The following is a 12,259-nucleotide window of genomic DNA, read 5'->3' on the forward strand; positions in this document are numbered from 1 at the left end:
ACCATGGTTACTTGGTGAACTGGGACACATATGTACCACACCAACACCTGGTACCACTTCTTTAACTGTTTATTTAAAACATGATCTATTCATAGAACATGCTCATAGGTGTGTGTGAGCGCTCTTGGAGTAGTGTACAATATTAAATTTAAAAAATGACCCAAGTCTACTTCATATGTGGGCGGCTGCAGCATTAAGCAGCAGAAATAAAGTCACTGTTCATGGATCCTCTGGTGTCAGCGGTGCACAGAGGCAGAGCTTCTGATGAGAGCAGCGCTTTCTGCCAGGATGCAAAGGTTCATGGCAAGGGATTAAAACTTGAAGGCTCGGTGTTGGGCCGTGGGGGGGGAACCCACGCTGTTGGGGCTGCAGACGTTGGAACCGTATGAGCTGGGGGTCAGTCCAAGCATGGCGTCTCCATGTGGCGTCTCACCACTCAAGAAATCATCTTCATCCTCCTTCTGGGCCTAAAACAAATGAAGCAACCACCATCAGGAAAACCTAGACTCTTTTCCTCCTTAGATTTTTACTCTGACAAACTTATAAAGTTGCTGCCACAGAATTGCGCAAATTGAAATTAGAGACTAAATCTGCTTAATGGAAACACACAAATTTAAAAAACTCATGTTTTTCCACAAAAAGTTTTTTGCTGGGATGAGGTGGTTTTTAAGTTCTATCGAAATAGATGTATTTTGCAAAACTGCAATGGAAACACTTTTTTTTTTGCATCAAGTGATCAAAAGCCGGATGTTACTACTGGTGAAAAAGACAAATGTGACAGGAAGTGGGATTAGGATGATGGTTTGTTCTGGTTTTCCAGACAGTGTGCAGCTGGCTCCACCAGAGCTTCACATCACAGTTCAGAAAATGTTGTGTGTCATTCCAACAAGTAGAATCCATAACGCTTCTGTAGCTGCTCCCAGGTAGGCGGGGCTTATCGCTCCAATGCCTGAATAAGGCACCAAAGTCTCCTCTGATTGGCTGATAGATGATCGGTTGAACAGATATATGAATGTATCTCATGTAACTGTTTACATTTGTCACTGCCATGATTTTTAATAACTTATCTCATGAACAAGCTTGTTTACTTATGAGTGAATAAGTTGTGTTTTTACAACATTAGCAGAATATCGGCAAAGATTTGCGCATATTTGTAATGGAAATGCTGCCAGAGTTTGTCATCAGAAGACGGAATAGTGTGATGAAGAAGAGTTGAGCAGAATACCTTTCCTGCTATGATTCTGAAAGGATTTTGAACATAAACACAGAAACCATCCAGAAATACGATTCATGATAACCTTGATCCAGGAGCGCATCATAAAAACTGCGAATGAGTCGATGCCAGAGCTTTGACACAGTTTAAAAACATTAAGAGAAGCAGGGGAAACAGAAAACAGTGGTAACTTGAAGAGCGGTGATAAAACAGAAAGTGAATGCGTCGCATTCCCGACAGCCAGTCAGCTCACCTGTTGAGCTGTTTTGGGAGGAAGCAGATCAGTTTCTGCGAGGTCATCCCAAGCCTGATAGAGTGGTTCAATCAGCTGACCAGACCTGCACACACAGAAAACAAATCCCTAACGTCAGAGACCTTGGGAGCGCTGAGCTGATGTCTGTTCTGCTGCTTCGTTCCCTCTGGTTCTGGATGCTGTGCAGCCGGAAGGATTTTTGCTCCTACATTTTCACTTTCATATGGTTGTTATACTGCGTAACCGTGGCAACAAAGCATTGTGTTTACAACTGGGGGAAGCTGATTATCATCTGAAAAGCTCAAGTAATATGTGAACTATGATCCCACATCACAGAGGAGTTGAAATGGAGAATTTGAGACTGATAGAGATTGAAAGAGAAGAAGGTAAAGCTAATGATCTGGATTAGCAGAGCTAGCTAACACCTGATGGTGGGACGCAGGATGTGGTGCTGTGGAATATCATATTGCTAACTGGATATTGAGCTGCTAGCATGTCATACACCAACAGTCTTCAATCATAGGCTTCTTCAGATTTGGTGCAACACTGACTGCTACTGGAGATCATTCTTGCATCACCATCCAAATGAAGACTTTATTTAACCTATAGGTTAGATGTAACCTATAGGTTAAATAAAGGATTTTTGAATTTTAACCAACTACAGTTTGCAATTCCAGATCTGTGCTATTGGAGCAGAGACCAAGGAAGATATGTTGTCACTTCCCACAGAGGAAAAGGACAGAGGAGACGGTTTTTAGAACATTTAGTTGCGCAGAAGAAGTTCAGGAAACTGGGTGGTTGTGGCCTCTGAAGGAGAATCAGAAAACCTGCATGAAGCTGCTCCTCCTCTGTGCTCTGATACGTTCAGCCAAAAGCTAAGGACACACTCAGCATGTAGGGAGTTCCTCCTGAAACCCTGGATTCAGGAGGCTGGGGTACCGTTTGAGCAGGTAGGGGTCAAAGGGGAAGAAGCTGTCCAGAGGGTTGGTGTTGGTGGTCACCCCGTCTCCTCCTGCAGAGCTGCGGACCACTGGCAGCACCTGCCTGTTGTTCCTCTCTATGATGGTATAGCAGAACACCACCTGGTACTTCCTGCAACACAGACACAGGAGACGATGCAGAGCTCTGCTTCCTGCAGCTTCAGATGAAACAGTCTGGCTTATTTTACTTCCTAATTAACTCTGCACCAGTACAGCACATTTATTTATACCAACAGCTTCAGAGTCTCGGTCAAACATAGAAAAAAAACTTTCATTTGTTCAGTCAGTGCAGGTAGGAGTAGAACAGCCAATGAGAAATAAATACTAGAGAAACTGATAAAAACAATAAGTTGACTAAATTGGTCAAACATGTCAAATAACCTTCTTTTAAATGGTTCAGTTAGAATTCTAAATAAATGTAAAATAAATAATAAAGCATGACATCACTCGGAGCACAAAGCATAGAATTACAGTGAACAGATCTGACCTTATTGATCGAGCACATTGTCACGATATCCAATCTAGAATTGTTTTCAACATCAGGACTGATAGTACTGATATCTGTAGCTGTAATATAACAAAATGTGAAATGGTTTGAAGGTGAGGTTGTGTCTGTGGAAGCTTCCACCATCCATCAGTGTGTGTGTGTGTGTGTGTGTGTGTGTGTGTGCGTGCGTACCTGGTGATGGCTGCGAACATGCTGGTGACTGAAGGCAGACATACTTTGAGTGGATTGAGCTGACACATGACCAGCCGCTCCAGGTTCAGACTCTGTAGATACTCCAACCCTGAAACCAGAGAGAGAGACAGACAGAGAGCTGAGCTCCTGCCCTGAGCCTGGCAGGTAACCCCCCCCACCCCCGTCACCCCCTGGCTGCTGTCACCTTTCTTCATGTTGGCCTCCAGCATGGCTCTGTGTCTGAACACCAGGGTGTAGAAGACGGCCTGGCAGGCGGCGTAGAAGGGTCCATGCAGGCTGATGTCGCAGCACACTTGCCGGCCGCTGCTGTCCTGGCTGTCGATGTAGGCGTGGATCCAGGTGAGCAGCAGGTCCAGACACGCCCTGACAGTGCTGGGAGGACAGGAGGACAGGGAGTCAGACCCCCACTGCTGTTTGGGGGCCCCACTGTGGGGCATTAGCTTCTGGTCAGGGACTCCCTTTGAAAACCCAAAGACTACAGTGCTATAAAATACATACAGAAACCTACAATGGTTTTCTTTTTATTCACTCCTCAATAGTTATTAAATGTGTTGAGCATAAATGCTGCCTCGTAGCTCTCAAGGTGTTCTGCAGCAGAATCCTCCACAGCAGCTGCTGGACAGATCCTTCACTCCTTTTCTTGACAGACTTTTCAAATTTCCCGTTTGCTACGCTACCTTAAGAAGCAAAGCAGTTTGACAGGCAACTAACCAGAAAAATCACATTTCAACAAATCAATTAAACCTTTATTTTATAATAATGATTGAAAAACAGATTAGATTTTATGATTAAAAACAATCATAATGAAATTATGAAAATAAAAAAAATCCAATTCTTTTTCCATTTTTCCCCTCATCTTCCCTCCAACTCCCTGATGCGCCTCTAGCGCCCTCTGGTGGCTTCCACTTTGAGAACCCTTGTAGACTCACAGCACAGGGACGAACTTGGCTCGGGCCATGAAGCTCCCCATGTATCCGGCTGCGGCCTGGCGCAGGATGGCGGGCTGCGTCGGATTCTGCAGAACCTTCCACAGGTGATCGAGGAAAGCCTCGGCTAGAGCCTGGACCAGGGGACACAGACACACACACTGCAGCTCAGACGGAGGACGGGCAGGACGACGGCCCGTTTCCCGTTCTGGCATACTGACCAATTTGAAGCTGCAGAGGTAGAACAGCGTGTACTGCACGTGACCAGAAGCGTGAGTCGGCAGAATGAGCTTGTCAAACACACTCAGCAGGTCTTTGTAGAGCTCCTTGGTCCGTTCAGCGTGAAACGAACCTGGAACAGACAGAGCAGTGGTCCGGTCACCTGACCCTGACCCGCAGAGACTCGACTGGACTTCAGAGAGAGATGAGAGATATAAATGAAACCTGGAGGTGTAGGTGTTATGGTGTTATGAATTTAGCGCAGTGCCAACTCACATTTTCTAAAATAAATTTAATACATTTTAAGGCCTTAATTTTAGATAGACTCTAATAAAAAAACTTGTTTACATTTTTATTGAAACTGTCACTATGTTGTGACATTAACGTATGTGCAGATAAAAAAAAAACGGAGCTGCTTCACCTTCTCCCAGTACTAACTAGAAACAACCAATCAGAACCAGGAGGCAGGTCTTAGCGCTGTCAATCAATCTCATGTGAGCGCTACTCATCCCACCTCCCTGTTGCTTTCTATTACCATGAATGCTGTTCAACTCCTCACTGGGAGGGAGGAGGGCTAACAGGACAACAGAACAGAGGGACTGTAGGATTTGGGTTTTAATGTTAATGTTTCTTTAAAAATTCAATGTTTTAAGTGTTTAATGTATTTCTCAGAGTGATGTGTGGAAAACGGAAATCACAATTTTCCAAAGAGATTATTAAAGTTTCTATCCATCTATAAACCAATTTTCTTTAACGGTAAGTTGTTTCTCTGCCATTAGCAACATTTAGCAGCAAATAAATGGGGGTTGATTGACAGCGGTAAGCCCTGCCTCCTGGCTCTGATTGGTTGTTTTTGGTTGGTGCATTTCTTCAGACAGCAGCAGTGGAGGAGATCAATATTGTCTCATATCACACTGTCACAACATGCTGACAGATTAAACACATATGTAAAAACATTTTTTATAAGTTACATGCAGACACTTTATGGATGCGCTGACCCCCCGGTTACCCTTTTCATGTATTTTGTGTGTGTGTGTGTGTGTGTGTGTGTGTATCAGTACCGTCCACATTGCAGATGTCTCTGATGTAAGCCATGAGAACAACCATGAGTGTGTCCAGCCTCTCAGCCACTGGGTGGGCCATCATGTTGGTCCGGTGTGGCTGCTCTGCAGTCATGTCCTCATCCTCACACAACCAGAAAATACTCACTTTTAAGTTTTCACAGTCCTTGAACTTTTGCACTGTCAGAGGGTCAGCAGCCTTTATATTTTCACCTCAGTTCATTAATAAAATTTATATAGCGGCAGAAGTTCTGACTGCAGTTGACACACAGCTGGCAGCAGAATGGATCCAAATCACGTCTGTTCACATCTGTCTCATTGTATCGAGTTTTTATCTGGTTCAAGTCGTTAAAATCCATCATGAAGGTAAAATACATGACAGGATGAGAGGATTAGAATTAAAAATCTGTTCTCAGAATCACTGAGTCCTTCAGTTCGATTCTGAAGGACTGTTGCAGATTTTGTCAGAAAAAAAAAAAATCAGTGATTAAACTGTTAGTGATAACACAAATATAATGATTATTAACTATTAAGATGAGCTACTTGAAGGCGATTCTAAAGAGCTGGTAGCATCGCTCAGTTCTTCATTATGTTTTATGGTTATAAGGTCAACCAGTGATGCTGCGGATCAGAACTGTTTCACACATGGTGCTTGTTACCATGTCAAAGAGTCCCTCCTCAGGCTGGTCCTGGTTCTGGCTCTGGTTCTGGTTCTCTTCTGCCTCCTCGATCTCTTCCCTCGATGCGCTGACCTGCGACACACACAGCAGACATTCAGATTTACATTTAAGATTTTTTTTTGTATACACAAGCCTAGAAAACTAAAGAAAAGCCCTGTGACGGGCTCCCTCCTGACGTTAACGTTTGACCCCCCCCCTCAGGTCAATCGCCTTCAGCAGCCTGGCTGGGCTGCAACACTCACATCCAGTTTGAGCAGCTGCCCAACGATCAGCTCCAGCACATCTCGACGGATGGATGGGACGTAGACGGTCAGCCTCAGCAGGTTGTGGACGTAGCATTCCTTTAAAGAGCAACAAGCCGTCAGTGAAGCTCCATGCTGCTCATCAGGAGCAGCTGAAAGCAGGTGTGGGGGGTTCTTACCAGAGTTCTGGGGGATTTCTGGACAAAAGGGAAGCCATCTTGGAGAATGGGCATGAGGAAGCGACTCGTCCTAAGAGAAACCAAAAACAGACATGGAGTCAGGGTTTTAAAGGTACAACTGGAACAAAATCTATGTCTGGATTGTGAAATGTTTTCTTTTTTTTTTTCTTCCTGGCTCATCAACATCCTTCCAGTTAGAAACCAAAATCCAGAGCAGAGAGCAAAGGAAACAAGAAGCTGGGCAGAAACCTACGAGGGAACGTATCTGATGATGAGCTGCAGCGCCTGGTGACAGAGGTCAAAGTTTCTGGGGAGGTCGGCTGAAATCAAAACAAAGCCAGAGTGTCAGGCGGTTCTGTCTGCTGACTGAGAACCACAGCAGAACGTCTCAACACTCACTGTCCTCCTCGTCCTCTGAATCAGAGATATCAACTCCTCCCTCACAGATGGTCACCCGCTCTGAAATACAGAGACACCAGTTTGTCCTAAACAGGTAGCCGTAGCATCTGACGAACAGGCGGGCCAGCGGTGAGGCTTACTGGGAGTGAAGTGGGACACCACCATTTTGAGGCAGGCGCATAAATACACCGTCTGCGCCGACACCAGGTTGCTGAGGAAGGCCAGGAACTCGTCCACCACGGCCTGGCTCCGGCCCACCCACGGAAGCCTCTGGAAGGGGAATCACAGGAAAATCCAATTGTTGAAATAATCATCAACTAATTTAGTAATTGATTAATCGTTACTTGGGCTATAAAGACTAAAAAACAACAACAAAAAAACAGTCATGTGCTGAAAGGAAAACACAGTCAGAGCATTAATTAAGCCAAAACTGTACAAAAAAATATATGTATTTTGAATTTGAGATAAATAAAAATAATTCTTTGTGTGTCTAAACATATTTTACCCAGAACTTAAGAGGTTTAGTTCTAAATTATGTAAATAAAATCTCTAATTAAACACCTTTTACAATATAATTATTAATCAATTACTAAAAATAATCATCATTGGAGGTTTTCAGAGAGACAGCGACCTCAGAGCATGGCAGTGGCACTTCCAGTGTCAGCTGCCACGACTGCTGTCAGCTGTGACATATGCCATGGCTTTTCTGTCAGACTGAATATTGAATACAAATTTTACTTCAAGCAAAAAGAAAAAACTACTAAAAAACAAAACAAGAATACATATACACACATACAGCTGGCACAGACTCAGTGGCAGCTACCACACCTTAGGTGACACTGAAACAATGGCACCTAGTGACAACTTAAATGACCTCTTCCATCTTCCATCAAGCAAATTCAGTCAAAATATTAAAGGTTGGTTAATTAATAACATCATATTTGCAATCAGGCAATATAACTAACACATTTTCCAAAAACCAGCAGCGGCCACAGCAGCTCTAACACACTCTGGTCACCTAGAGTCAGCTGCCATGGTTTGAGCTCAGCTCACTTGTTCCAGTATTCATATAGCGGCAGCTGAATCCTTTGTTACAAATGACCAAATGTTCACTAAAAAAAATTAAGTTTTTCAAGTGAATCTTGAAAAACTTAATTTTTTTCTATTTACAAAATGTTTATATGCATCTTAATGAATTTATAATACTGTATAAAAAAGGTTACGTTGTTAAATAGAAAAATCAGCAGAATGTGCCAATGACTTCATCCGTCAATATAACCGATTACTAAAATAATCATTAGTTGGAGCTCTACTATAAATAACACAGTACTATAAATTCAGACAACAGCTATTGGTTTTACTTCATTTACTCTGAAGTCTTATAAAGAGAAAGAGTGAGCCAAGATCAGTAAAGTTTTCTCTTACTAAAACGGTGTAAATGAGCTGTTCATGGTCTTTGGTCAGCTGGGTCATGCAGCCCCGAAACTCCTGTAGCCAGCTGATGATCTGAGCGTCCTGTCAGAGGAGAGGAGGAACTGAGGAACAATGCTGCACATCCAGGGTCAGCTCACACACCACGATGCTTTACTCTACCTTTATGTCCGGATCCGCCAGCTGATGCTTCAGGAGTTCATAATCGCTGCTGTCTCCCTTCAAGCAACAAGACAAAAGGTCAACAGTTCGTGATGATGTTTTCCCACTACATCCTGAGAGTTCATGGCGCAGTTTCAGACCGGGTTTGGGTCAATTTCTACCAGAGATGTGGCATGAGGTGATTTTATCAGCAGGGTTAAACATGTTGCTACTGACCTTTCTCAGTTTGTCCAGCGTCTCCGCCACACTGCCCCCGAACCGTACCGTTTTCACGGGCGGAGAGTTGAGGAAGTCCCAGCCCTCCACCTCCATGGAACCCCGCTACCGTCGCTTTGTTTAATCTTTAAGTTCTTTTGCTTCGCAGTTAGATAATGAAATCATTTCTTAAAGCATCACATTTAAAAACAAAACAAAACAAAACTCATAAACGTACAAGAGCGAGGCTGAGCTCCACTTTCATAGCAGGCACACAACCGCATGTTGGAGGAACTGTTTACATGGGGAAACGGTGTAACGCTTATACCCTTCCTACGAACTACATTGTTAGAAGGTTGGTTCCCTTTGGCTACACAGATAATAACGCTATAGCGACACATATAAGCTAGCTTTCTGCCCAGAGTAGCAGGGTTAGCTGGTAAGGCGGATAAAAATGGGTTGCAAGTTCATTTTGTTGGTTCTTTCATTGTCAGAAAGGTTTTTGTCAGTGGTTGGCTGTTTAGTAGCAGCAGAAGGGTTCCTTCCCTTAGAGAGCCTTTAATTTAAAAACACAACTTAAGCCCTCAATTTATCTGGATCCTTTCCTCATACAGTATTTTATAACAGACAATTTAATAGTTGTAGATATAGCAGAACCCTGTTTTCAGGGTCATCATTCTGTACATATTCCTGTTTTTACTCTCTGCACCAGAATATCTGCCCACTTCCACCCTCCCCAGGCTGTTTTTTATAGCCAGCCTTTTGCTTACATTTTAACATTCCATGTTTTGGTACATTTATTTGAATACATTATCCCATGTATCTTTTATGGTCATTGTTTTTGACAGTCATGATATTTAAGTCAAAACACACTTGTTTTTGGACACAACAAAAGGTAAGCTAAAATAAGGAGTTCATGAGTCGTTTCATTAAAGGTCAGGGTTAAGGTGCTAGTGGTTAATAAAGGAAATAACTGAATGGAAATATGCAGATTGTGTAAAGATGTTTTGCATTTAGCAGACAAAATAAAGGCAACAATATATATATAAAGGTTTTACCAGTGGTCAGATTTATTTCACAGGTGATGATGGGCAAGTTAGAAAACATCCACAGTAGATCTGCAAAGGTCACAACCAACACCTTCCTGTTAATGCCACATGTTTCTCTCCTCACTGTACTAACCTATCAGACCCAACAGTCAGTCACATTTAATTTGATGATTTCTATGTATAGTTTACCAATCAACTCTAGGCACAAGAAAAGTGAACTAACTAGGCATTAGACATGCTGGGTGAGCCCAGGATAATGATCCTGGGATTCTTCTCTCACATCCTGGAAGTGAAGTCCGCCCTCCTCACCAAGGACCGGCTCACCTCGGATATAGAGCGGCAACCTGAGCACAGTCACAGGTCATTCATTCAGACATTCACAATGTCTACACACAGTCCAAGATACACCAACCGTTTCACTACTGTAGTGAAGAGAAACAGTGGAGAAACATAAAGAAGTGCATAGCTAAAGAAGGAGGAAATTCATACAAGCTAAGTGTGCAGTACATTTAATTTCACTAAACAAGCTCAGATGAAACAAATCCTTTTATTTCCTCATTTCAATTCTGCACCCCTTTGTGTTGGCCCGTTATATACAATCTAAATAAAATCCTAATAAAATACCCTGACGTCTATAATATGTGAAGAATTTTTGATGTGGAAAGGGGCATGGATACTTTTCCAAAGTAATAGCCTCTCTGAGTGCAGAGGAAGTTGTGCAATCATTTGAATCAGGTGTTGTATAATTGTATAACAGCAACTCTTCTAAAATAAGCTGGGTGGTGGTCTCTGAGGACTGAGAAACTCTTCTACAAAGGGTCAACAAACAAGGACATCCCAGTTACCTGACAGAGCCAAAGCCAGTCGGAGCTCCTCTTTTAGAAGTTCCAGTAGCTCAGTGACTCCTTCTTCTCCCTGGTCAGAGACAGGATGCAGCATTGGGAGGAGGTTTGTGCTAGGTAGATGAAGTTAACCTATAAAGCATGTTTAGATCCAGAGAAGATGCCCTCCTAAACCAGGGTGGCGGTCGTTCACCTGACAGGCAAGACCCCACAGAACTGGACGACCGATGAAGACGGCCTTTGCTCCCAGAGCTAAAGCCTTGAGGACATCTGTCCCTCGTCTCACTCCTCCATCCATGAAGACTTCACAACGACCCTGAACGGCCTTCACCACTTCTTCCAGCACATCCAGCTACACACACACACACACACATCAAAAATGACAACACTGTAAATAATTTAAGATGTTGAGAACCTGCTGACCAAACCTGGATAATAGGAAGGGGGGAAAAAAAAAAACTTTTTTGGGCCACATCAGAGTTTGATTATATTCACACCTCCCCAAACGAACTGGACTTTCTAGGAAAAACAGACTGGAGTTGGATTGAAGTGGACTGAACAGGGCTGGTGGGAATCAAACTCTGATGAAAACAAAAACAAAACATTGAAGAAAATGACACAAAAACCTCCAGTCTGCCTACAAACCCTGGTCTCGCTTTGGTTGAAGTGAACTCTGATGCTGTTTGAATCATATGTGAACACCAAGCGGACCAGAGACCGCTCCAAACGCAGGAAGCGGACCATAGCGTAGAGCATTCTGGGTAAATACAACCAAAACAAACACACTAGTCTAGTGCTGGCAGGAGAAATAACTTGTGGTCTTTTGCCAAAGGTAAAGAGAAATCCTACAACCACTAAAAGTTGATGCCACTCCATTTTTGTTTACATTTGTTGAAGAAGGAAGTTGCACTCAGTGTCTTCAGAGGTTTTTGTGTAATTTCCTTAAATGGTTCTTGGTGCAGCGCCACCACAAATGAGGTTTTTCAAAAGATTTGGTTCATTTGATATAGAGCGATGTGAAAGAGAACCACATCAGCTCTGGAAATGGAACAAATGGAACAAATGTTGCAGTTTTGGTGCAAATTAAACCGAGTCTACTGGACTATCAGGTTTGAAGACTCTTTTGGTCTGCATCCCAATTCAATTACCCATTCAAACAAACTGGACTTTCTAGGCAAACAAACTAGAGTTGGATCAAGGTGGAGTAAACAGGTCTGGTGTGAAAACACCCTGAATGTGGGATGTTGGTTGTTGCCAGACGAGTTCACCTGAGTGTTTCAGACCTTAATGATCTACTAGGCTTTTAAAAATTATCTCAGGTTTCCACAAAAGTTCAGAAAAGCTCCAGTGAACTCCAGCTTTGTGACTCAACATGTCTTTGTTGATGTCATAGGTCATAGGAGAATGGCCAAACTGGTTCCAGAGATTGCAGACTTTAGTTGTACCCTGTATTTGAAACCGAGGTCTGCAGAACACCATCTCCTAACACAACATATAGACCCTCGAAGTAGACCACAGGGAGTGACACGACAAAACGGAAACAGCAAACTGAGGCTACAAGTCACACAGAATTTACTTACAAACATGAAAGCAATAGAATCTTTAGTATGAGCAACTGCAATTAAATTTTCTTTGTAGAAATCAACCAAGCACGCACACATGCACACGCACACGCACACACACACACACACACACACACACACACACACACACACACACACACACACA

The 12,259-nt window shown here is 43.1% G+C and overlaps 2 protein-coding genes across 2 annotated transcripts in view; both read right to left on the bottom strand.

Moving 5' to 3' along the window:
• Positions 1 to 53: 53 nt before the first annotated feature.
• Positions 54 to 8,975, bottom strand: LOC103149250 (RNA polymerase I-specific transcription initiation factor RRN3-like). The gene is made up of 17 exons (XM_007568311.2): positions 8,662 to 8,975; positions 8,446 to 8,502; positions 8,278 to 8,367; positions 6,993 to 7,122; positions 6,853 to 6,912; positions 6,707 to 6,773; positions 6,454 to 6,523; positions 6,275 to 6,373; positions 6,012 to 6,104; positions 5,353 to 5,476; positions 4,294 to 4,424; positions 4,076 to 4,206; positions 3,331 to 3,518; positions 3,126 to 3,234; positions 2,406 to 2,558; positions 1,467 to 1,551; positions 54 to 467 (listed from the first exon to the last, which is right to left on the bottom strand). The coding sequence occupies exons 1-17, from the start codon at positions 8,755 to 8,757 to the stop codon at positions 312 to 314; spliced, it is 1,839 nt and encodes a 612-aa protein (XP_007568373.1). The 5' UTR covers positions 8,758 to 8,975; the 3' UTR covers positions 54 to 311.
• Positions 8,976 to 9,686: 711 nt separating this feature from the next.
• Positions 9,687 to 12,259, bottom strand: part of hao1 (hydroxyacid oxidase (glycolate oxidase) 1) — a 7,261-nt gene continuing 4,688 nt past the window's right edge. The window contains exons 6-8 of the mRNA XM_007568312.2: positions 10,725 to 10,883; positions 10,535 to 10,604; positions 9,687 to 10,033 (exon numbers count right to left, since the gene is read on the bottom strand). Of these exons, the coding sequence (XP_007568374.1) occupies positions 9,966 to 10,033; positions 10,535 to 10,604; positions 10,725 to 10,883 (297 nt within the window). The 3' untranslated portion in view covers positions 9,687 to 9,965. The remainder of the gene's footprint in view (positions 10,034 to 10,534; positions 10,605 to 10,724; positions 10,884 to 12,259) is intronic.

The sequence above is a fragment of the Poecilia formosa genome, unplaced genomic scaffold (assembly GCF_000485575.1).
Source record: "Poecilia formosa unplaced genomic scaffold, Poecilia_formosa-5.1.2 Scaffold220, whole genome shotgun sequence".
NCBI classification, from domain to species: domain Eukaryota; kingdom Metazoa; phylum Chordata; class Actinopteri; order Cyprinodontiformes; family Poeciliidae; genus Poecilia; species Poecilia formosa.